The 26,902-nt window shown below is 45.6% G+C and overlaps 1 protein-coding gene across 3 annotated transcripts in view; it reads left to right on the top strand.

Annotated features, from left to right (window-relative positions):
* The first annotated feature begins 11,686 nt into the window (after positions 1-11,686).
* Positions 11,687-26,902, top strand: part of LOC311238935 (casein kinase I-like) — a 57,950-nt gene continuing 42,734 nt past the window's right edge. For 2 of the 3 annotated variants that reach the window (XM_084327135.1, XM_084327133.1), the window contains exons 1-2: positions 11,687-11,821; positions 13,943-14,960. In XM_084327135.1, coding sequence (XP_084183261.1) covers positions 14,697-14,960 — 264 coding nt within the window. In that variant the 5' untranslated portion in view covers positions 11,687-11,821; positions 13,943-14,696. Of the gene's footprint in view, positions 11,822-13,942; positions 14,961-26,902 lie in introns of those variants that run through there. The other variant, XM_084327134.1, reaches the window with a different exon arrangement.

Raw genomic sequence — 26,902 nt, 5'->3', positions numbered from 1 at the left:
CTGGCACTAATTACTAAGTCCACGCACACTTGCTAAGGTTTTACACTAGTTACTAAACGAACGAACTGCTTGGTAATGCTGCACACCGAACGAACTGCTATAACACGATTCACACTAAATGACGACTCTTTACTTCACATTAAGCTAAGTCGAACTTGACGTTACTGCATTAGCTCTGACACTTTTACTTATTCACGTTAGGTTCACAACACTCTGTTTAGACGAACTGCTTGCACTAACACTGTTTCACCGAACTGCTACTGTTCGCGCCTTCCACGATATATATACTTAAGGGGCTTTCTAGTGCCAAGCCTCAGCTCTCGTCTGGAATCAATGCGCCGGCACCAGGCATGTCCCAACATGCCCAGACTCGCCTTTGAACCTGACTTCAGGGGCGCGGTGCCTGGCGCCGATAACGTCAAGGGCATTATCCAATGAGGAAAGTGAATATTACTAGGATTCAAACGCAGGCTTAAAGGGATATAGCTTATATATATAAATAATATACAAGTTATATAAAACAATAAAACGTAGATTCTCAGCTTTAATCTGGCCCTTCACAACAGCCGCCTCCTAATTAGTCCACACCTAATTAGTTAAGGGAGACAGATTAATTGCTCCATACTTGTTGTGAGGAGTAGGTCAATCTACAAAGTCAGCGGGTCATGGTCGTCATCAGGGGAGTCAGGGAGCTCCGGCAACTCTATCAGCTTCGCCACAGGTCGGGTGTAAGTCCGCCCTTGGACTATGACTTCTGCCGCTCTGACCTTCCCATCAGCACCAGTAATGGCCCTTCACAACAATATCCTTAAAGTTGCCAGCTTTGATCACTCTCAAGACTGCTCTAACAACCTCTGCATCGCTGAATTGTTCCTTCAGACCTTCGTCGATCTGTCTGCAGACACTGTTGTAACTAATGTCTGAACCCTGGTCTCCAATCTGACCTCCTTGGAGCCTCTGCGGTGAAGGTAAGACAGTTCTCTTAAAGAGACTAGTTTATCTGGCGACACACCAGGGGGTTCCTGTCTATTTTTGGTGTCTGGTACACTCTCATTCAATGGTACAGCCTGAACTATGTGGGTGGTGGCACACTTGGTGAGACACGTGTGGGCAGGTACTGTAAAACCTGGTTGCTTAATTTTTCATAGCTAGTCAGCATTTGCTGTAATTTCGCATCGGGAGTGGGCACACTCTCAATTTGTGAGGTTTTGTCCTTTGCTAAGCCTACTCGCTCTGTTCCTTTAAGCCTACTCGCTCTGTTCCTTTAGTTTTCTGTTAATCAATTGAATTCCCTGTCTCCTCACCTCACTAGCCCCCACCCTCGCGTTCGTTTGCTCTTCAGCAGCCACACCCTTGGACTACCTGTCATTATGTGTTTGATTGGTCTGGTGCCGAACACACACTTCTAGTTTCAAGTATCAATTACCTTCACGCACCTGACGTGTATTCTAATTAGTTCCCCTTTGGGCTTTAAGTACCTCGCTCTTCCCCTCTGGCCTTGTCGGGTCGTTCCGTATCATATCTCTATCACCAGGACTCCTTCGGGAGGTTCTCTGTCTAAGGGCTCCTACAGGAGTTTCGGTTTCTGTCTGTTATGCTGTTTTCATCTCCGGCGTGAGATGCGCTCAAGCCTTCGCCTCCTGTCGCCGTTTGCCTGGAAGGAGACACTGGACTGCGCTCTCTAAACTTCCACGGGAGGTATTCCAGTGTTCCACTTCAGACCTCCGCGCAGCAGACGTCCAGACGCGCATCCAGACCTCCGCGCAGCAGACGCGCTCTTCACTCCAGACGCGCATCCAGACGCGCATCCAGACCCCCGCGCAGCAGACGCGCTCTTCACTCCAGACGCGCATCCAGACGCGCATCCAGACCTCCGAGCCAGACACGCTCTTCACTCCTGACGCGCATCCAGACGCGCATCCAGACCTCCGAGCCAGATGCGCCCTCCGTACCGGCGCGTACTCCAAGCAGTCGCGCACCACTCAGACCTCCGCTTGGACCACCCGTTCCCCGTGGCGACGCGCTCGCCCTGTTTGATCCTGCTCTCTTTACGCACAGCGCCTGGGTGAGTTTTGCAAGACTGTCTTTGACCCTATTCGTTTTTCGTGTGTTTTAGACACTGAAGAGATCCTGCTTTTTGTCAGACTGTCACTCACCCAGTGTCAGCTTTTTGGATTGTTCATTTGGGATAATATTTGCTTGAACATCGCTCACTGTGTGTATTCACACCGAAGATATTATCACCTGGATTACTATTGGGACTTCGCTCACTGTGTGTATTCACACCGAAGATTCTATCACGTGGATTTGTGTTGGGACATTACTCACAGTGTGTATTTACACCGAAGATTCAGTCACTTTGATTACTCTGTTTTGGGACAAGTCACTTCTCCTGTCACCTGCTCTGTTCCCAACTGTACTCTGAGCTAACCCGCTCCCTCTCTCCCTCTCGGTCCCGTTTACCACCTCGGAGAGCTGCCGAGAGGAATCTGCAGAGCGGCTCTGACGTCACCGTCTGCTTCCTCAGACGAACCATCCCGGGAGATGCTGCAGAGCAGCAACATTCTCCTAATGCTTGTATCCCAGGCCTTGTCTGTTTTCTCTGTCCCTGTAAGCAGCTCCAGCCTTCGCCCTGTTCCGTCCTCCCTGTCCAGTCCGTCCAGTCCGTCTAGTCCTCCTAGTCATCCTAGTCCTCCCTCTCTAGTCCTTCCAGTCCTCCCTCTCCCCTGCCCGCCTCCGCGAGCCTCTGTCCCTGTTTCCCCTCTCTTGTCCTCCTAGCCCTCCTTGTCCAGTCCTCCTAGTCCTCCTAGTCATTCCGTCCAGTCCTCCTAGTCCTCCCTGTTCCTGCCCTTGTCCCTTGCCCTGGTCCTGTTCCCTTAGCCTTCCCCTTAGCCAGCCAGCTCCCTTACTTTCTCTGGAGCCCAGGATTGGAACAAGCTGCCTCTCCCCATCAAGCAGAGCTTGAGCCTCCACAGCTTCAAGAGAAGCGTCAGGAAGTGGCTCATGGACAGAATAGAAGAATAGCCCCCTATAGTTTGAATGGGCTTCCAATCAGTTTTTAGTTATTGTGGGGTATACAATTTTAGCAATAGGTTAGTCTTTTAATGTTTTAAATGTATGAGTTTTGTGTTATTGTCAGTTTTTAGTTATTGTGGGGTATACAATTTTAGCGTTAGGTTAGTCTTATAATGTTTTAAATGTATGAGTGTTGTGTTATTGACGTGTTTTTTTGTTGTGGCCTAACAGCCCTGGGACCATGACGGAAATAAGGGTTTTACTCTTTCTCATGTTATCCTTTGGATCCTTGTTGTGTGTTTTTAATCCATCAATAAAATCAAATCAAATCAAATCAAGCTCGCCTCTTAAAGGCACTGTGCCTATTTTCCCATTTCTTGTTTCCCTGTAATTTGTGTTCTTCCTTATAGGGACAGTGCCGTTTTCTGTGTGTTTCAATAAATGCCCAGTTCTTGGCTTACTCTCATACCTGTCTTGTGTTGTGCGATTGGGGTCGGTTACAAACCATAACAGTACGACCCGACCAATCGACGACCCCAGCCAGCACAGACGGTGTGGCTGCTGAAGAGCAAACGAACGCGAGGGTGGGGGCTAGTGAGGTGAGGAGACAGGGAATTCAATTGATTAACAGAAAACTAAAGGAACAGAGCGAGTAGGCTTAAAGGAACAGAGCGAGTAGGCTTAGCAAAGGACAAAACCTCACAGTACCCCCCCCTCCACGGGAGCCACCCGGCAACCCAAAAACACAGACAGAGGGGCAGGGGAAAAAACAAGGCAACAAACAAAAAGTACTGGGCCATGCCAGCAGGGGAAGCCACAACAAAAGTGGGGCTAGCAACTGGGGCAGGGTAGCCGAGGGATAACTAGGGAAGCCGAGGGGTAACAAGAGGAGCTGAGGGGTAACTAGGGTAGCTGAGGGGTAACTAGAGGAGCACCGGGAAAGGGGCTAGCAGAGGGAAAGGGTAGCTGCCAGGGCACAGATAGCTACAGGGCCCCAGCTAGCTTGTTCTCTCATGCTGTTCCAGCCCTGTCTGCTAGCCTAGCTCCGGCAGCTAGCGCAGCCTCTTTGTTAATGTAGCAGTACAGCTAGCTTAGGCCCTGTAGCTATCTGTGCCCTGGCAGCTACCCTTTCCCTCTGCTAGCCCCTTTCCCGGTGCTCCTCTAGTTACCCCTCAGCTCCCCTACTTACCCCTCAGCTACCATGGTTACCCCTCGGCTCCTCTGGTTACCCCTCAGCTCCTCTAGTTACCCCTCAGCTACCCTAGTTACCCCTCAGCTCCTCTTGTTACCCCTCGGCTTCCCTAGTTACCCCTCGGCTACCCTGCCCCAGTTGCTAGCCCCACTTTTGTTGTGGCTTCCCCTGCTGGCATGGCCCAGTACTTTTTGTTTGTTGCCTTGTTTTTTCCCCTGCCCCTCTGTCTGTGTTTTTGGGTCGCCGGGTGGCTCCCGTGGAGGGGGGGGTACTGTGAGGTTTTGTCCTTTGCTAAGCCTACTCGCTCTGTTCCTTTAAGCCTACTCGCTCTGTTCCTTTAGTTTTCTGTTAATCAATTGAATTCCCTGTCTCCTCACCTCACTAGCCCCCACCCTCGCGTTCGTTTGCTCTTCAGCAGCCACACCCTTGGACTACCTGTCATTATGTGTTTGATTGGTCTGGTGCCGAACACACACTTCTAGTTTCAAGTATCAATTACCTTCACGCACCTGACGTGTATTCTAATTAGTTCCCCTTTGGGCTTTAAGTACCTCGCTCTTCCCCTCTGGCCTTGTCGGGTCGTTCCGTATCATATCTCTATCACCAGGACTACTTCGGGAGGTTCTCTGTCTAAGGGCTCCTACGGGAGTTTCGGTTTCTGTCTGTTATGCTGTTTTCATCTCCGGCGTGAGATGCGCTCAAGCCTTCGCCTCCTGTCGCCGTTTGCCTGGAAGGAGACACTGGACTGCGCTCTCTAAACTTCCACGGGAGGTATTCCAGTGTTCCACTTCAGACCTCCGCGCAGCAGACGTCCAGACGCGCATCCAGACCTCCGCGCAGCAGACGCGCTCTTCACTCCAGACGCGCATCCAGACCCCCGCGCAGCAGACGCGCTCTTCACTCCAGACGCGCATCCAGACGCGCATCCAGACCTCCGAGCCAGACGCGCTCTTCACTCCTGACGCGCATCCAGACGCGCATCCAGACCTCCGAGCCAGATGCGCCCTCCGTACCGGCGCGTACTCCAAGCAGTCGCGCACCACTCAGACCTCCGCTTGGACCACCCGTTCCCCGTGGCGACGCGCTCGCCCTGTTTGATCCTGCTCTCTTTACGCACAGCGCCTGGGTGAGTTTTGCAAGACTGTCTTTGACCCTATTCGTTTTTCGTGTGTTTTAGACACTGAAGAGATCCTGCTTTTTGTCAGACTGTCACTCACCCAGTGTCAGCTTTTTGGATTGTTCATTTGGGATAATATTTGTGTCGCTCACTGTGTGTATTCACACCGAAGATATTATCACCTGGATTACTATTGGGACTTCGCTCACTGTGTGTATTCACACCGAAGATTCTATCACGTGGATTTGTGTTGGGACATTACTCACAGTGTGTATTTACACCGAAGATTCAGTCACTTGGATTACTCTGTTTTGGGACAAGTCACTTCTCCTGTCACCTGCTCTGTTCCCAACTGTACTCTGAGCTAACCCGCTCCCTCTCTCCCTCTCGGTCCCGTTTACCACCTCGGAGAGCTGCCGAGAGGAATCTGCAGAGCGGCTCTGACGTCACCGTCTGCTTCCTCAGACGAACCATCCCGGGAGATGCTGCAGAGCAGCAACATTCTCCTAATGCTTGTATCCCAGGCCTTGTCTGTTTTCTCTGTCCCTGTAAGCAGCTCCAGCCTTCGCCCTGTTCCGTCCTCCCTGTCCAGTCCGTCCAGTCCGTCCAGTCCGTCTAGTCCTCCTAGTCATCCTAGTCCTCCCTCTCTAGTCCTTCCAGTCCTCCCTCTCCCCTGCCCGCCTCCGCGAGCCTCTGTCCCTGTTTCCCCTCTCTTGTCCTCCTAGCCCTCCTTGTCCAGTCCTCCTAGTCCTCCTAGTCATTCCGTCCAGTCCTCCTAGTCCTCCCTGTTCCTGCCCTTGTCCCTTGCCCTGGTCCTGTTCCCTTAGCCTTCCCCTTAGCCAGCTCGCCTCTTAAAGGCACTGTGCCTATTTTCCCATTTCTTGTTTCCCTGTAATTTGTGTTCTCCCTTATAGGGACAGTGCCGTTTTCTGTGTGTTTCAATAAATGCCCAGTTCTTGGCTTACTCTCATACCTGTCTTGTGTTGTGCGATTGGGGTCGGTTACAAACCATAACACAATTGTTTCACTTACATCATAAAAGTCACTATTTGGGTCGACTGGTACAGCATCACTTTGACTGGTGGACCGTAGGCCCTCGGTTATACCCTCTTCTGGACCCACCACCTTACTCTGCATAAGCCCATCAGTTACATCTTTTATCTGCAATAAATAAGCCAACCCCATATCCTCTAACTCCAGTAAAACCTTACTGTACAGGTAGTCGTTGATAAAGTTGAAGCACCCCTCTGTGTCATCTACGGTAAGGTGTGATCGGTCAGACGTCTCCAGTCCTGTTACTAGCACCAATGCCTTGGCGATGCGAAACAGTTCATCCGCAGGTAGAGGACGAACCCCCAATAAACTGTTACAGGTACCAGGATATGGCACCTGATAGCAGATATATGTTCAACCTATGAAACAGGTTGTAGTTAGTCATGGACAAAAGGAGGCGCGGACATGATGTTACTGGTTCTGAATCCTCTCAATTGTGAGAATCAACTCGCCTTGTGCGCCCGTAGGTAGCAGAGTACGGTTCCCTAGAAGGCAAAGTTACTGAACACAAGTCCTATACTGCCACCTATTGACCAAATTATATTAATGTTGTCCATTAAGTATGACATGACTGTTCTACCTTATTTCTGATGGAAGTAATACTGTATAAGTATGTTCACAACGTTTTGACACATAATCTAATGATATTAACGTGATACCACTTCTAGTGGGCATCACATCAACAGTAGCTATCCCCTGGCCTCCCCTATCCCCACTCAACTCTAACCCACACATCAGACCAAACGTTTTGGACAAATGTGGCTATTGAATGAATGAATGAATGAATGAATGAATGAATGAATGAATGAATGAATGAATGAATGAATGAATGAATGAAAAAGTTTATTTTTGAACATGTATTCTCCATATTCCTCCAAACAAATCACGGTATCTAGCTCCGTCAAACAGAACAATCATAACAAAAATAAAGGAATTATAAACAAAAAGTCAAGAGCAATGTATTTAGTTAGCAGACATGTCCAAAAAAGAAGTAGAGGGAAGCTAAGCTTATTGATCCCTACCCCCTTACATTTACATTTGTTCTTCCATTAATTTTACTAGATATAACATCATTTAGTATAATACAATATAGAATATACTTTTACTTATAGTACTTATAGTCTTTACTGGAGAAATCGATGTAAATATTACATATAAGACTGTATCTTACAAGTTCTGAACATTCTGATGAATTTTTTTTTGTCTGTAGCTTGTAATAGGTTATCTTCGTTTATTACTGGACCTTTGTGCGATAGATGGTAAATGGTGCATTTTATATAGTCTCAAGGAGAAGAGGCTTCAGTCTCAAGGAGGAGGGGCTTCAGTCTCAAGGAGGAGAGGCTTCAGTATCAAGGAGGAGGGGCTTCAGTCTCAAGGAGGAGGGGCTTCAGTCTCAAGGAGGAGAGGCTTCAGTATCAAGGAGGAGGGGCTTCAGTCTCAAGGAGGAGGGGCTTCAGTCTCAAGGAGGAGAGGCTTCAGTCTCAAGGAGGAGGGGCTTCAGTCTCAAGGAGAAGAGGCTTCAGTCTCAAGGAGGAGAGGCTTTTTGTTCTTGATTTATTGTGATGTTTCTTCTTGACTTGTACAGCCCATGGGGGCATTACCTTGTGATTTTGGGCTTTACAAATACATTTGATTTGATTTGATTTGATGTTCTAGTCACTATCTGTCTTCTTCAGACTTCTACATTCATCAACCCCCAGGCCTTTCCCCTCTTTAAACTTGCTCTACCCACTGAGCTACACAGGGAATGGAAACCCTCATCGGGAGCAGTTAGGGGTTAAGTGTCTTGCTCAGCTTTGACACGCTGCCACGAGGAGCCAGAATCAAACCGGGAACCTTCAGATTACCAGATGACCGCTCTACCTCCTGAGACACTGTCACCTAGTTTTAGTTTTCAGTTTCGTTTTAGTTAACTAATAACTATAATACCTTGACTCACACACAGACACACGCACGCGCGTGCGCGCGTGCACACACACACACACACACACACACACACACACACACACACACACACACACACACACACACACACACACACATACACACACACACACACGTGACTTACTACCATAGTGTCTTTATACCTGTATCACTGTACATATTAATACTACAACACTGTACATAAATCTGATTATATGATGAATTGAAAATGGGGGACCCTGATGTAAACAAGACGAAAGTCTTTCTCTGGTCTGCATCCCCTTAACAATTGTGTGTATTGAGCTGTACTGTACTGTACCCATTCTGCAATCTGTTAATAAAGTTTTCAATCAATCAAGCACTATTACTCAGTACTAGTACTCGTTTATATATTTTATACCCAGTTTAATAACCTGTACACGCAGGTGATTAAGCGCACGCACACAGGGCATGCACAAACACGCACACACACATACACACACATACACACGCACACAAAGAGAGAGAAATGTATATGTTACGTGTGATACGTGTTATGTTATACACTAGTGTATAATGTGTTTATATAAAGTAGTCCAGCTGCCTCCCTCCTTATCTGTCCCTCTATAACATTCTGATTATATTCTGTTGCTATTCACTAAATATTTTCCTCTACCTCTCAGCCTCCAGTCTCCCCACCACATCACACTGTGTTAAAGGCACAATCTGTGATCCAAATGTCAACAAATGGGTATCACCACAACTAAGAAATAATAGAATAGAAATACTTTAATCATCCAGAGGGAAATTTGGCACTACAAATCTCTCACAGTAAACATTTAGGTACAAACAAATCACGAATAAGAATAACAAAAAATTGCCTAAGAATAAAGAATTAAATAAGCCTAAGAATAAAATAATTATTATAAAATAAAATAAAATAAAATACGGTCCGGAATTCACATTTCCTATGTAATGTATGTACATTCTAATATAAATATACAGTAAAAAATACAGAGATCTACATTAAGTGTACTGTAAGTGTAATATTGACAATGTTGTTTTAAGTGATGCAGTGAGGCACAGTGACGCTTGGGGACCAGGTTTCCATGATGCCAAGTACTCAGGTGGGGTATCTCCCAGGCCTTTCTGTGTGGAGTTTGCATGTTCTCCCCGTGTTCGCAAGGGTTTCCCCCCCGATAAGATAAACCCAATGGAAAAACATGCACAACAGATCGCTAACGCTGTGGCGTCCTTGACGAAGACGGACAGGAGCACTTGGATTGGTCCCCGGGGCGCGGCTCACGTTGACGCCCTATCTGCTCCCGGCTGCCCATGGGGGGAAGGACAACGGGATGGGAAAAGTGCAGAGAGACATTTCATCTGCGACTCAGTGCATGTGTTCAAGTTTCAAGTTCAAGTTTCTTTAATAGTTGTCATACAGAAGTACAGAATACTTTTATACAAAATGCTTCTTACTGTTACGCTCCAGAGACTGTGCTAGACAAGATAAGTATGAAATAAAATAGTATAGCATGTAAAATAGAAGTAAAAATAGAGGTCACAGTGTTCAGTATAGACATATGTACAATGTTCGATGCAGAATAGAAGTAACTGAGTTACCATACAATATACAATATACTATGCAATGTACTAATATACAATACTATATAGTGCAAAGCAGAAATGGGATGAGGTACAATTTAGGTACAATTTACAGTAAGGTGTACGAGTTGTAGTGCAAATCCTTTACCAATCAATATAAAGTGTAAAGTGTGTTTAGGTGATCTAAAGTGTGGAGAGTAGGTGCTGCAGTGTGTTGTTTGTTTAAGTGAGTGTGTGCGTGTGGGTGTGTGTGCTGTGTGCATTTGATGGTTGTTGCATAGTGTTTATTGTTCGTTGAGCAGCCTGATGGCCTGGGGATAGAAGCTTCTTCTGAGTCTTTCTGTGCTCGCCTTAAGACTCCGGTATCGCTTGCCTGACCGCAGCAGTTCAAAGAGGCAGTTGTTCGGGTGGCTGGAGTCCTTGATGATTCTCTTAGCCTTACCCCTGCACCGCTTGTTGTAAATGTTCTGGAGGGTGGGAAGCCCCCCTCCAATTGTGCGTTCGGCTGAACGTGTCACTCTTTGTAGTCTGCTACGGTCTTGTGCAGTGCTATTCCCAAACCAGGAGGTGATGTTGCCAGTCAGGATGCTCTCTATTGTACATGAGTAGAAGTTCTTAAGGATCTTCTGACTGACTTGGAACTTCCTTAGGCGCCTGAGGAAGTAGAGGCGTTGTCGTGCCTTCTTCACAACACTGTCAATGTGTGTGGTCCATGTCAAGTCCTCGGATATGTGGGCTCCGAGGTACTTGAAACTGTTCACTCTCTCAACCGGTGCCCCATCGATGCTGAGGGGGCTGTAGTCCTTGACCCCCGACCTCCTGAAGTCCACAATCATCTCTTTTGTTTTTCTGACATTCAGGGAGAGGCAGTTCTCCTGACACCACTGTGACAGATTCTTTACCTCTTCCAGGTAGGCCCTCTCGTCGTTGGCAGAGATCAGGCCCACCACTACTGTGTCATCAGCAAATTTGATGATTGTGTTGTTGTTCCGCTGTGCCACGCAGTCATGTGTGTACAGGGAGTAGAGGAGGGGGCTCAGAACACAGCCCTGGGGGGCCCCTATGTTGAGCGTGATGGATGAGGAGGTGCAGTTGCCTGCTCTTACCACCTGGGGTCTGCCCGTCAGGAAGTCCAAGACCCACTGGCAGTGTGTGTTCCTGTGGGTCGCCCATCTCGCGTGTGTGTGTTAAAAAACTGCATGACAAATAAAGACTTCTAGTCTAACAATTATTGAAATGGGGGTCACAGATGTACTCCTCCTCCTCCCCAGATCCACAACCAGTTCATCGCACCATGTGACGAAGTCCACTATACCAGTGCCCGGTATCCCTCTCATCACCGTCCTTAATACATCCCACTATCGCAGAGTCATCAGAAAACTTCTGAAGGTGGCAGGACTCTGACCGATAGTGGAAGTCATTGGTGTGTAGACGGTGTAGAGGAAGGGAGAGAGGACTGTCCCCTGCGGGGCCCGGTGTTGCTATAAGAAAATAATAATAAGAACGAAGGCGTGTTTTCATTAACTTAATTGACTGAGCTGTTGATACAAGGACTAACACTAGACACCAGGCAAATATAAGTGTTTCATTGTAAAAAAAATAAATAAATAATTAAATATATAAAAAAATAAAAAATGTGATTATGTTGGTAATGTATAACAGATGCATATTCTGACTGGGTAAAGAACGTTACAAAAAGCACATGTCAAACTCTTGAATAATTTATGTAAATATAAAAATAAAATTATGGTAAAAATAAAATCACGGATTGGTCCTTTAATTGCGTTTCCCATCCTGTCTAGCAGGGTTTCAGCTGGTTAGCTAAACACACACACACACACACACATACACACACAGAACACGGATGGGCAGGAGCATGAGAGGAGCAGAATGAGGATGGATATGTAACGTTACTTTAATAAAAACTAAAGTGCTCGGTAGGTCAACCGTTTCCTCTCATTATGACTTATGTTTCTGAGTTGGGAGAAATGTAACATTAGCTACTGTTGGCTAGCTAAGCTAAGGCGTTAGCTTCTGTTGGGCTAGCTTAGCTGCTGGCTACATTAGCTAACGTTACATAGCTACCTAACTCCATGGATTCATGTTATTAAATAACGCTAGTTTCTATGTTACTTATGTTTGTCGGACGTAGTATGTTAACTACGTGTTGTAAACCGATTCTGACTAGCTGGCCTCTTTCTGCTTTTCTTCACAACATGATGAGGTTGGCCCAAAGTAGTTTCGATAAAGCTAACTAAACTAAGCTAAGCTAAGGCCAAACAGACTTCAGCCAACCAACTACTACTACTACTGTGGCCTAACTCTTTACTTCCTGTGGTTAAATACGGCATCATAACAACAGACGTTTGATTTCCAGATAGCAGCTTGTAAACTAGTTAGTTAATGGACGGCTGGGTAACACTTAACTAGCTCTAACTAACTAATTATAAAATTAGCTGCGATCAAATTAGCCTGCCAGCTAGTTAGCTGGTTAGCCAATCATCTGCTCGCAGTAGCTAGCTACAATACTGTTGGCTAACTGCTTCAACAATATTGACGTTTCATTGTCTTATATAAAACATTGGTTGGCTGTCACGGCTACTATTCATATTGTAATATTACGTAGTGGAGTTATAACAGGAGATATGTGTAGCTGGTTGTGTTAACTTGGTAAAACAAGGCCTTTATGGTATGTAGTTACATATCTGTAACAGTTGGTGATTGGCTTAAATTTAACAAGGGAATGTTAGCCAGTGTTGTACTTTTACAATTTACCTACAATCCATAGCTGTGTAGCTCAATGGGTAGAGCAAGGCAGTGAGGCACTAACACGGCCAAGGTTAGGGATTCTATTCCCTGTGTAGATCAATGGGTAGAGCAAGGCACTAACATGGCCAGGGTTAGGGATTCCATTCCCTGTGTAGATCAATGGGTAGAGCAAGGCACTAACATGGCCAGGGTTAGGGATTCCATTCCCTGTGTAGCTCAATGGGTAGAGCAAGGCACTAACACTGCCATGTTTAGGTATTCCATTCCCTGTGTAGCTCAATGGGTAGAGCAAGGCACTAACATGGCCATGTTTAGGTATTCCATTTCCTGTGTAGCTCAATGGGTAGAGCAAGGCACTAACACTGCCATGTTTAGGTATTCCATTCCCTGTGTAGCTCAATGGGTAGAGCAAGGCACTAACATGGCCATGTTTAGGTATTCTATTTCCTGTGTAGCTCAATGGGTAGAGCAAGGCACTAACACTGCCAGGGTTAGAGGTTCCATTCCCTGTGTAGCTCAATGGGTAGAGTAAGGCATTAACACAATTGCAGCTTCAACTAGCGATGGGTGCGAATAATCGATTACTTGAGTACTTGCCGTTTAGACTGAGTGGTTTTTGAGGGTGCTAGATTTAAAAAGAGAGAAATATATATATTTATTCGGTTACCACCAAAAGTGCCTGTTTGTGGCAATGAAATAGAAAACTCACTCTGAAATCTCACAAGGCGTGAGTTTGTTGCAGGAAGCTGGAAGCTGTGGAGCATGGATAGTACATGCGTTGTCGCGAAAGGTTTGTTAGCTCAGTGTTATCTAAGATAAAAACATCGGTTTGTGTTTGTGCATTTCCAAATTGTGGCAACAACATGTTGTCCAATTTGCGTAGCATTCATAGACTATTGATACGGATATGCCGTTCCATAAGCGGAGATATCTGCTGCAGACAATGGAGGTAATATAATTATTACAAATGGTAACTTGATTGTTTTGACTGACTATACGCATTAAGCATTGGGTATATTGCTGTGCAGTGTTATGTCAGCGGAGCGAGACATAATAAAATCAGTAGCATGTGTGTGTGTTTCCGCACAATATGTCTGTATTACTGCTGCCATGTGCTTTAAGATGCATTCTAAGAATAGATTTCACTAAACAATTTCTCAAGCACTACTTGAGTCATTCATGCGAGTACTCGGTCACCTGGGAAAACATTACTCGTGCCCATCCCTAGCTTCAATATGCGATGGTTTACTCTCCGTGTCTTTCTGTCTGTCTGTCTGTCGCCCCCCCAGGTGGTGTGTGTTGAACGGAGCAGGGCTGTATTGTGAAGTAGGCGTTCCAGAGAGCAGCAGGCGTTCCGGGGAGCAGCAGGCGTTCCAGGGAGCAACAGGTGTTCCAGGGAGCAACATAATCATCTGCCTCATGTGGTTTAAGCTGGTGACCTGTCCTGTCCACGCTGCCCAGCAGGGGGTGCTGATGAACTATGTGACCTGCCCATCTGTCCTTTAGGACCGGATCAGCTAAGCTACACTCGAGTCTTACTGTTCTGGGCTACGTTGCTACGTCTTCAGTGCGAGGCTAGCAGTCTACTGGGATGGTGAACATGTTATCCTGAGTGTCATGCTAGCTTAGCGTGCTGGCTACATGTAGCATGCTAGTGCAGCCTGGTAGCTAGCCTCTCCACCCCACACCGCCCTCTCTACTACAGGAGACCTGGACATAGAGGTGCCCCCTCCATCTAGCCCCTTTTCATCCATCCATCCATTCATCCATCCCTTCTTCTCCCAGTAACACCTCTTCTCTAAGTGGAGCTGTACTGTCCACGTTAATACTAGCCTCGCTCCAGCTTGATTCCACAACTTCAGCCCAGAGTCCAACTCGAGGCCCAGCCTAGCATGTGATAGCAGGTAGTTCAAGCACAGTCCAGTCCTACCTGAGCTCTCTCCTAGCCCCAGCCTAGCGTGTGTTAGGGGGGTAGTTGTTTGGTGGTTGTTTGGGTTGCATGGAAGCGCTGTAATCGTGGAGAGGCCGGGCTACCACAAACTGATGGACGTTGACAAGCGAGGAGTGGGAGGGGGAGGGGGAGGGGCTGGAGGAGGAGGGGGGAAGGGGGAGACTGAGGATGGGAAGAGGATGTCGGGGAAAACAGGCAGCCGGTCGGGTCACGCAGGCCGGACCTCTGGCTCCACCTCCGGGGTCCTGATGGTCGGTCCAAACTTCCGCGTCGGCAAGAAGATTGGCTGTGGGAACTTTGGGGAGCTGAGACTGGGAAAGAACCTCTACACCAATGAATATGTGGCCATCAAACTGGTAAGAGGCTAGTGAGCCAATCACATTACTGCCATCAAACTGGTAAGAGGCTAGTGAGCCAATCACGTTACTGCCATCAAACTGGTAAGAGGCTAGTGAGCCAATAACATCAAATTGGTTAAGATCTCAAAATCTTGTATCACCAACATAGCAAATAGGCTGAGATTAAGTACTCTAAGTACTAAGAACAAATAATACATGTAGTCTACAATGAATAAGTACTAAGAACAAAGAATACAAGTAGTCTATAATGAATAACTACTAAGAACAAAGAAGAGAAGTAGTCTACAATGAACTAAAGAAGAAGAATGAGAATGAGAAGAAGTTGGAACTGGCAAGTTTCTGGCCTCCATGTTGGAAATCTCAGACATCAGAGTGGAAAAAGTCAGATCTTTTGAAGAATTCTGATATCTGGGCGGCCAAGTGGCGCAGTGGGCAAGGCGCTCGCCACTAACGCAGGAGATGCTGGGTTCGAGCATGATGAATTGAAAATGGGGGACCCTGATGTAAACAAGACGAAAGTCTTTCTCTGGTCTGCATCCCCTTAACAATTGTATGTATTGAGCTGTACTGTACTGTACCCATTCTGCAATCTGTTAATAAACTTTTCAATCAATCAATCAATCAAGCTCTCGGCGTTGCTACCAGCTTGGCTGGTCGTTCATACTAACACAATTGGCAGTGTTAGGGGTGGGAAAGCTGGTGGGTGGGGAATGGATTGGACCTTGTGGACAGCGACTCCTACAGGTCGGTTGGTGCGCCTGTACAGCAGAATCAGGAAGCAATGTGAGCCTCCCACGCGTTACTCCTCGCCGCTGAGAGATCGCGCTGTACAGGTGAAAAGATGCGACAGCTGCCTCCTCGTGTACCAGAGGGGACGCCTGTATCAGTTCCGCAACCGTTTCCATTTCCGGGGTAGGCCTGATTGGCCGCGACAGGCACGTGAACTCCAGCCTCAAGTCCAACACAGCAGCCTCGCGTTGCCGCGTCCTGGGGCTGCCGCGGGGCGTGGCCGCGGCGGGTCACGTGCCTGTCGCGGCCAATCAGGCCTACCCCGGAAATGGAAACGGTTGCGGAACTGATACAGGCAGAGGGGACACGTGATGCAAGGTTTGGTCCTCACTGCAGCCGACCAGTGGGAGGCATAGTCTAGCAACGTTCGAGACAGGGGAGGGGAGAATTGGCGAGGTGAAATTGGGATGGGAGAAAAAATAGAAAAATAAGGAGAAAAAGTGGATCAAAAAAATAATTCTGATATCTCCAAATTAGGGATGCCCCGATCACGTTTTTTGCCACCGATACCGATCGTCTATGAGCCATATAGACTGCATGTATTTCTTTCTGTTTTCGTATTGTTCCGGTCTCTTTTGTTTCTCTTTCTCTCCCGGGATGCGCCCCGGGCCGATGTAACTATTGGTTGAGGGGCGCAATATAAATAAATGTATCATATCATATCGGCCAATACACTGCCGATACCGATCGTTTTTGGTTTTGTTGTAAAACCAAAACCTTTGCGCCAACTAGCGTCTGCTAAAAAAAAAAGCACAGACACGGGGGGAAAAGTTATCTAAAACAACAACAACACTTCTGGTCGGGGGTTTTCAAAATAAAAGAGCGACGTCTAAAAGACATTTATTTTGTAGATTTGTGCCACGCACTTATTTCTTGAGACGTTTTCGTTTTTACGGAAACCCTTTTTTAAATGGAAACGAAAAAGATCTAAATCGTTTTTCGTCTGGACAAGGCCTTAGTAAGTAACTTACTCTCATGCTCGCTCGCACACACACACTCTCACGCTCGCACACACACACTCTCTCTCTCACACTCGCTCTCTCATGCTCTCATTCCAACTCCGCTGAGAGTTGTGTTTCTGTTATGTTTTTATGTTGGGTCATTGATCGGTTTTCAAAATCGGCGAGTAGGAAGCATTATCGGGATTCTCCAATCTCATATTTATACTGATTATCCGCCGATACTGATCGCTGTCCCTACTCCAAATTTGTGTTTTTGACTTCACATGAACAAAAACAACATCTGTAGTGTCTGTATTACTATTAACACTTTGGACACCACCGCGATATGGGTGATAGATGTGTTGTTAAAAGTGCAACGCTGTAATATATAGGAATACGTGGCGGTGTTTGCAGGGCTATAATATTATAGCTGTGCATACAATACTATGGCCCATCTATCGTTCAATATGAGAAAAATAAATAATTTTTTCATCCATACATTCCCGTTTTATACCGTGGTGAATATGACTATAGTTTTAGAATAATCCTGTCTAATCCCAGAAAACTACGCTATGCAGCAATACGTGCAATTCACTAAAAACGTTGTCATTTCTCGCCTGTACACAATATCACATCTATATTATCGGTATTATGTTTTTTGATGCTTTGATCGTCACCAACGGCACACGTTGTGGAGTAAAATACACACATATATTGTGATCGAAGTGAAATCATGGTTGGATCCAGGGCTCCAGACTAACTTTTTACATTGGGTGCACCAGTGCGCCTAACTTTTTCATTTAGTCAGTTCCCATCAGGCCACGTGAGCGGATCGGCGCGGCCGAGAAATCCGCTCTTCGCTCTTTAAAGCTTGGTCCGCTCCGCTAATCGCTCATGTTGACCCCGCCCCCAAGTCGCTCTCCGCTCGCTCACCACTCACCTTGAATCGAGCGCTCCCCGCGCCAGATCGCTCGGCAGATTTTCTTATTTTTTTTGGAGCATGGTGTAAATTATCTCAAACTACAACAGTCTACACCCCCTGGGCCCCTTAACAATTGTTTGTATTGAGCCGCATTGTAATTGTACCAATTCTGCAATGTTAAATAACGTTGTTTATCCATTCACTAGCTCTATTAAGCGATGATAGCTAGCCGGGCCACAATGCTATGGTCGCTGCCATTAACGTTAGCATGTAAGCTAACGACAACAACAATGGCGTCGATACTTTTTCTAACAGGAGTGAGTGACAAAGCCTGAACAGGATATCACAGGTTCACCCTTCTCATTGGTTGAAAATGGCCTTCATGTTTGTACATCGCCATCTGTTGCTTTGGCATTGTACTACATGTATATTAACATCAGTGTTAAACCACTGTGAGCGGCCTGGAGTGGATTGGAGCGGAGGAGAACTCTCGCTCCGGACGTCGCGCCGACACATTTTAAAACCCACTCCTCGCTCACGTCAAAACCGCCCGCTCCGCTCCCCCCGCCGCTCACGCTCCGATCCGCTCACATGCACTGGTTCCCATACACATTAGTAATTTTTATTTTTATTATTGATCTTTTCCCCCCTCCTTTTCCCTTTCCTGGTCGCTGCGCAGGTCTGGGAGAGTGGAGGCTATCACGTGCTTCCTCCGACACACGTCTAGCCAATCAACCGCTTCTTTTCACCTGGCAGCGCGGACTCTCACTGAGAGCGTGTAACGTGTGGAAGGATCACACTACCGCCCTTAGATCCTATCCGCGCTTAGCAGGCGCCCCGACCGAACTGTAGGAGTCGCTGTTTACAACGACCCGGACCCACCCCGCCAGCTTCTCCCACCCTCTAAGGCGGCGGTTACACCTTTCGTATCATCTTCGTATTGTTTTCATATGCGTATCGCCGCGACGTCGTGCGCCTCGAGTCACACTTTCGTTTTTTTTTCGTTTTTGTCACCCGAGCACACTGATGTAGTACACTGCCAAAGCAGTAGGTGGCAAACATGAAGGCAATTTCAACCAATCAGAACGAATGTGCCAATACACTTCCTGGAAGCTCCAGCAAAGAAAATGTCAATAAGGCAGGCGCCTATGCCGCGCCACCATCTTGCCTATTTACTCAATGCAGCAATTCTTTTTCAGCAAAGCCTAATAAAAGTGCAATAAACAAAACGGATACATTCACTGTGTGTTCTGCCTGTCATTTGTTGATGAAACAAAACTAACATCAACACAAGTGACCACCAAGAGCGGATAGTTTAGTCTAAAAAACGATCGGTAGCATTGTTAGCTGCATGCTAACGTCAATGGAGTATGCCATTATAACAATATAGCATTGTGGCTAGAAGCTAACGTTAGCTCACGCTACTTAGCCAGCACCAAAACTGATGATATCGCGAGCTATCAGTAGTTAGATAACATTAGAGACAACGCTGTGTGTATTAAACAAAGGTGAATAGATGACTGGGCCATTTTGTTTAATGCTTGTTAAGTTGAAAGAGGAGCTCTGAGCTAACAGGGTCTGAATCCTGATAGCTCACGTTAGCCAGCTGCTCATGCAATCGGTAATGCTAGCAGAATGAATGGATGTAAACTTTATTTAACATATTGCATATGGGTACAATACAATACGGCTCAATACAAACAATTGTTAAGGGAATGCAGACTGTTGTAGCTTGGACTGGGGTCCTTATAACAATAACTTGACAACACATGGTAGCTGAAGCTATTTGGGACACGGAGCTATGTCCCAAACACACACACTGTTGTCACCGGAAGGGCACGCAGATGGTATCTACTGCGCATGGGCGTTTTCGCAACAACGGCTCCGTGCTGACTACACGCTGTTGTCGATTCGTTTTTTTTGCGTATCTCCAAACGCAAACACAATTTTGCGTTTCAGCCGTATCCACAAAAAAAATGCATTTCTGTGTAATAGGGACATCAAACGTCGTCAAAAACGTATAAAAAAACGCCAGGAATACACTAGTCTAACCATGGCCTAATACTGCCAATTGTATTAGTGTGAACGGCCAGCCAAGCTGTTGACAACCCCGGAGCTGTGAGCTGGATTCGAACAGGCGAATCCAGCGTCTCTGGGGTTGGTGACGAACGCAATCTCCGTTACGCCACCTGACCGCCTCATTAGTAATTTCTTAATATGTTATGTAAATTATTGTAAACAGGAATAAAAGGTACAGATAAATGTTTTTTCTTTATTTAAATCACAAACAAGAAATTGTCATATGACACACAGCCGGTCTTAAAGTTCAGACAAATGGCTTTCAAACTAATTGTCTCACAAAATTCCACTGGAGCTTAAAAATTTAAATAAGATTGCAATAACCTCAATTGTTTAGAAGAAGGGGAAAAAAGTGCTGTGCTTGACTTGGCAGCATAGACTCCTATGAAAAAATAACATTGTATTACAGTCCAATCCTTCACTTTTTTTATGTCTATTTTAACACATTCAGCTCACCTCCAGTAGCCTAAATCCAGGGTCTATTACTCATTATTATTATTACTCAACATTAAAACTGAAAATTATATATATTTTTTTGAACAAATGTTTTTTATTTTCTGAATATTATATTGAAAAAATAAAACGTAACAGATATATAATAACAGATTCCATAGTTAGGGCCCTATATGCTTATTGAATCTATATGAATAGCCTAATAACTATTTAAATGTGTTGCTTGTCTTATTTCTGCTTAAACTGGAGTTATTATATAATAACATTGCTGTACCTTTTGCATGTGCGTGCTCCACCTCGATGTGGCCAATTAGGATATTGATAGGTCTCCCGTTGCGCAATTTGCGGCTGTAGACGAGCTCGCACTCCTTTGCAGAGATGTCTGTATCTCCGTCGATCATGAAGCTCATGTAGATGTTCTCCGCGATCTGAAGGGACGTCTTATTTTTTAATGCGTCTGCAATCACTCCTATGAACTAGTGTTGTCACGATACTGGAATTTCGACTTCGATACGATACCTTGAAAAGTATCGATACTTTCGATACTTTCAATACCAAAAAAAAGAAAAAATTATATTTTTTTTTTTATTATAATAAAATATATATTTTTTTAACAAATTTTGCTTTTGTTGCTGGTTGATTCTCCTCAACTTCTCTCTGGTACTATACGAGAAGATAAATACACTTTTAAAACCCTTTGTTTATCTTTAGATCAGAGAGAGAGAGAGAGAGAGAGAGAGAGAGAGAGAGAGAGATATCTCCGGAGCTATGCTCGGAGCATTTATTAACGTTACATTTTCAACAACATTGCTGCTAATTGGACACTTCATGGAGGCGGGGTAACGTTGTGTCGAGTTCATGTGTGTACTGGTGTAGGATGGGCTCCGGCTCCGCTAGACCTAACGTTGGAAACGGGGTAGTTGTGTCGAGTTCATGCGTGTACTGGTGTAGGATGGGCTCCGGCTCCGCTAGACCTAACGTTGGAAACGGGGTAGTTGTGTCGAGTTCATGCGTGTACTAGTGTAGTGGGCTCGGCTTGACGTTACTCCGTTTCCATGAAGTAATAGGTGGCCAGCTAGCTAGCATTAAGCTAACGGAGGAACGACAGCTAACGTTAGCTAATAATAGCGTTGTTTACAAATTGAAGACAGGGCTGCGCTGCCCGGCTGTGAGGGGGAGGAGGCTGCAGCAGCTTGTGTCTGTTGCTCTGAGCGAGGAGGAGGCGGAAGGGCAAGGCTCTGGCAGCGCGTCTGTCTGTCAACAACTTGCGGGAGCAAGCCAGCTGGTACCGATACTGCAGAAAGTATCTGTACTTCGGGAAATGAGTATCGAAGCCGTTTTAAATATTCAGTATCGATATGTATCGATACTTCGATATTTTTGACAACACTACTATGAACTGGGCACAGGCAGTGTCGTTGCTGTATATCGGGTTGACGTTTAAGCCGTTTTTTTTCATTAGGGTGATCTGCGATTTGAATTTAGTAAACGCCAGCTCTTCTTTTGCGATATTATAAGCAGTGTTGAATTTGATATTCATTTCTTCCTCCTCGCTTTTCTATATGCCGCCGTCTGGCGCTGAAATGCTTTGTGGAGAGGCACTGTTGATGTGCTGGCAACACACCTGTCACGACACAGTATGTGTTTTTTGGAGACAATATGCTATTTTTTTTTTATTATTATTATCTTTCTTCCCCTCCTTTTTTCCCGATTTTTCTCCCATCCCACCCTTCCTGGTTGTTGCGTACTTTCCCCTACTGTTGGTCCGGGAGACCGGAGACTGTCGCATGCTTTCCTCCGACGCATGTGCAGCCTGGGGCAGGCCAACCTGGCCGCGCAGGTTCTCACCGGGGAGAGTGTAGCGTGTGGGAGGCCACACTATCTCTCCTCAGTTCCAACCCTCGCTGAGCAGGCGCCCCGACCGAACTGTAGGGGTCGCTGTCCACAACGCCCAGGACCCACCCTTCAGCTTTCCCACCCCCTGATGCAGCCAATTGTATCAGTGTGAGAGGCCAGCCAAGCTGATGGCAACGCCGGGAGCTGGATTCGAACAGGCGAATCCTAGTGTCTCCCGGTGTTGGTGACGAACATAATCTCCGTGCGCCACCTGCCCCCCCCCCCCCCCCCCACGACAATATGCTTTTTTAATGTTTCTATTCTGAATGTTGATGATCTGACAGCAAACGCAGTACTGCCAGCCATATTAGGACCACACTCCTTGCAATACATGCAAACCATACTGTTTGTCGCTTTATCGTAGCGGAGCCAGGGAAATTGAACCAGCCATTCCTTCCGAAAGGTATATATTTTGGTTTCAGGTTTCACAGTGGCGTCATTCAGTGAATAACGATCAGAGGCGGATCAGGGCTGGTCTTTGCATAATGCACGTGTTAGAACCAATCAAAGGCAGACATTTTTTTTTTTTTTTTTTTTAGAACGCACATGGCCGGGAAAAAGACGCTACACACACACACACACACATACACACACACACACACACACACACAGACTTGCTGGGAGGTGCACCAGTGCGACAAGGGAAAACATCCAGTCGCACTGCGCTGATATTTGGTCTCAAAATGCGACCAAAACGGGCGCACCCTGGAGCCCTGGTTGGATCACAGCAGGATTGATACCACATAGTAGGGATGCACGATTTTGGGAAATAATCGAATTGCGATTTTTCTGACAGATATTGCGATTGCGATTATAATAAAAAAAATAATCAAGCAGCCCCACAGAGGTTTATTGTAAAATGCGGCTTGCATCTGGCCTACGTGGTGGGTCTTTTTGGGACACAGAACCTGAAAATGTTTCTTTTTACCTGGGAATCGATACCGGTACCCAACTTTCTGTACTTTACTCTCCCTCTCTGAAGTCTAAACTTCACAACTTGCCCGACCAATAGAAATCCAACCGGAGACCTCTGATCGAGCCACAGGCCAAGATATGTTTCAAAGGGTGCTCGATACTGCTACCTGGGTGGATGCTGCCGGTATTGCACATTGGCATTCTCAAATGATTCCCCATGTTAACCCAGATGTCCGTGTGTCTAATGAATGGAAATATCGAATAAAATAAATAACGATGAAAACCCGACTATACTCTGGTCTGGCGCTGAACGTTCGGCGAGTTAACCTGGCTATCATCGGGTATGGCGTCCAAAGTGTTAATAGTATTGTTTTAATAGTATTGTTTGATAGTATTGTTTTGATAAAATTGTTTTGATAGTATTGTTTTGGCTATACTTCTTGCTTCTAGCTGCTTGCACTGCTAGAGGGGCAAACTAGCTAACTGCAAATAGTAGCAGCAGTAACATCCTCTGGTAGATGTGTAACATCCTCTGGTAGATGTGTGCTAGCTAGTAGCTACTAGTAGCAGCAGCAATAACATCCTCTGGTATATGTAACATCCTCTGGTAGATGTGTGCTAGCTAGTAGCTACTAGTAGCAGCTGTAACATCCTCTGGTAGATGTGGGCTGCACGATTAATCGATTTTTTATCGAAATTGCGATTTGGAATGATGCAATTATCAATTTTTTTGTTTGTTTAACCAGGAAGTCCCATTGAGATACAAGATCGGTTTGGGAGAGGGAGGTAAGGGGTTTTAGATTGTGTGTTGTGAAGTTTAGACTTCAGAGAGTAAAGTACAGGAAAAAAAGTACCTTTGGGTACCGGTATCGATTCCCAGGTAAAAAGAAACATTTTCAGGCTCGGTGTCCCGAAAAGACCCACCGCGTAGGCCAGATGCAAGCCGCATTTTACAATGAACCTCTGTGGGGCTGCTTAATTTTTTTTAAATTATAATCGCAAATTTAATCTCAATCGCAATATCTGTCAGAAAAATCACAATTACATTATTTCCCAAAATCGTGCAGCCAGTAGGAGCAGTAACATCCTCTGGTAGATGTGTGCTAGTAGCTAGTAACTACTAGTAGCAGCTAGGGATGGGAATTGCTAAGATTTTATTGATACGATTCCATTATCGATTCTGCTTATCGATATGATTCTTTGTCTATTCCCTTATTGATTCCTGATAAATTTATGATTTCAATTAATACATTGGAAATGCAACAGAACTAAGCTGGTTAGAATAACAACATGCAACTTGACATTTCTGATTGTCATTACATTTATTGTTGAGCCCCCACCAAAATGGTCGCAATTTCGAGCCCTTACAAATTTTGTGACTGCTCTGTGACACTCGTGCTAGCGTGAAAGGATTTTCCTGAGGTGCGCGAGAACCACTAGCTGCAGCCTCAGTCTATTGTGATCATCTAAAATGGATGAAATGGGAGAATATTTATACAGTGAAAGCATTCGTTTTCATTTCGGTTTTCCTAGTCAAGGAATCAAATAGTCTGCTATTGCTGCATGCGTGGCGCTAACGTTATTGTTTTTAAATGAGCAACTGTCGGAAAAACATGGCATCGATAAGAGGAATCGATAGTCACGGAGTCATGCGATTCCAGGAATCGGACAATTAGGAACCGGTTCCCAACTGGTTCCGGTTCTCGATTCCCATCCTTAGTCTTGAGGGTGTGTAGTTAGAGACCATTGACCGGAGGTAGGCTTTGGCCGGCAGGTGAAGCAATTCTGTTTAGCTTAGGTTCAGTTTGAGGTGGTTGGTCGTCATCCAGGCAGAGATGTCAGACAGACAGGCCGATATCCGCTCAGAGACGTGGAGTGCTGTATCGCCCTATGAGCACGAGCAGTAACATTTTTGGAGAGGTGCCTGTTGGGGCTGGGCGATTAATGAAGTTTAAATTTCAATTTAGGCTTCCCACAATCATGAAAACAAGATCAGTTAGGTAAAATGATTATGCCAGGTTGCTCTCATTTTGTTCTGCGGCCCCCCATCCAGTTTTTATGGTGTAACGTGTGGCTACTTAAAATAATTGAACGTATAGAGAGAGGCAAATTTTTTCAATTTTGTACTATTTGTGTACTGGAACAATGCCAGCCCACAACCCTGCGCTGTGTCATTGTCACATGCAAGTAATGTCACCCAAACAAACTCTGCATGGCCAACAAAATACACACACACACACACTAAGGCTGAGCCCGAACGTTCGTTCGTTAGGCTGGCATTCGGACTTTAATTAATGGGTTCGAACGTTCGCAAAAAAAATCGTTTTTGGGTGGAACGTTTGGTGCACACGCGACCGGGGAGGTGGGGACGATATAGCGGGTTACACACAACATAGCAGTGCTCAGAGCCGTTGCGGCTCTGGCAGTGCTCAAGCACCATGCCCAAAATATCCACCGTTTCCAGCAACCTAACTCTGAAGTACGATTTCAAACGAGTGGGAACTACTGGGATATGTCTTGGAAACAAAAGAACTGGAGATAAAACATTGTGGAGTAAACATCGCGCAACGCCTGGGTGAAGTGGCTGGAGCGGCTGGTTTGACCACGCAAAAGTGAAAGACGGCTCGCTTGACCGCAGTGTATGGCATACCCAACTAAAAGTGAGTGCGTTATATGATATTACCGGTATGTTTGACTGCTGTCTTTTCCCTTTATTTTCTTCTGAGTGCTTTGTTTACATGAACGGCCACCACTGTAAAAATTTTTTTTTTCACCGATAGACTAAGTATGCAATGCCGCCCTCCGTAAAATCTATAATAATCAAATTAATTAATAAAAAAAACAGGGTTCGGGGACAGCCTTAACACACACACACACACCACGTCAGTTAGACAGAGAAATAATCATCAGTTGTTCACCTCAGCCCAGTTTTGCTCATCAGACCGATACAGATATATCAGTAAAAATCACTATCAATGGCCGATACTGATATAGTCACCAATATATCGTGCATCCCTAGAACAAAGGAATGAATTAATCAGGTAAGGAAGGAAGGAATTATCACACAACTTGCTACTTTACTCTGCTGCTGACAAAGTGTCTGAGCATGAAAAAGCTGGATAGCTTCCTTGTGTTTAACACCGTTGGATCATATTCACTATTTGTAGACCTTATGCAACGCTAGCAACCATAAGGCTTGCTAGCATAATAGAAGAGACGGGGAGCAACTATGACGTGAAACTCCCTACTTCAATCATATAAACTGAGAATAAGCAGACCTCGGACAATGTGAGATTAATGGAGTGCAGTAAAAGTATAGGTGTATTTGATTGAGCAACAGATTTGTTACGTCTAGGGTCTTAGAAACATATTGACATTTTAAACTTGGAAAAGAAAATAATTGACATTCGCTTTCTAGCTGATGATGACAAACGACAACAAACTAGTTCCAGGTATTCTTCAGATTCCCGGGTGTCACGTGTGTTAAATAATGTTGAAATGCAAAATGCATGGAAACATGGATAAATGCTCTTTGTTTTTTTTCTCTTTCTTTGCTTGTTGGCCATGGTATAAGCGGGATAATGTAATGTTTGTGGGAAAAAAGTCTGCACACCGTATATAGTGTTCCCAAGTTTTAATGTACTTGAACACAACGTTTCGGCCTGTGTTCAAGTACCGAAACGTTGTGTTCAAGTACATTAAAACTTGGGAACACTATATACGGTGTACAGACTTTTTTCCCACAAACATTACAGATCTATTTCGAGTCTAGCACCCGTGACTACATTTGGGATGTGCGTGAGTCTTTTCTACATAAGCGGGATAATGCCCTTCAAACTCCACATTAACATATTTTAATGGGCTTTGCGAAGGTTCTCTGCATTAAAATATAGGAGCAGTAACATTCTCTGGTAGATGTGTGCTAGTAGTAGCTACTAGTAGCA

Source organism: Notolepis coatsorum (assembly GCF_963971535.1).
Source record: "Notolepis coatsorum genome assembly, chromosome: 13".
Taxonomy (NCBI): domain Eukaryota; kingdom Metazoa; phylum Chordata; class Actinopteri; order Aulopiformes; family Paralepididae; genus Notolepis; species Notolepis coatsorum.
Note: the sequence above shows the minus strand (reverse complement) of the source record. Positions and strands in the feature narration are given on the sequence as shown.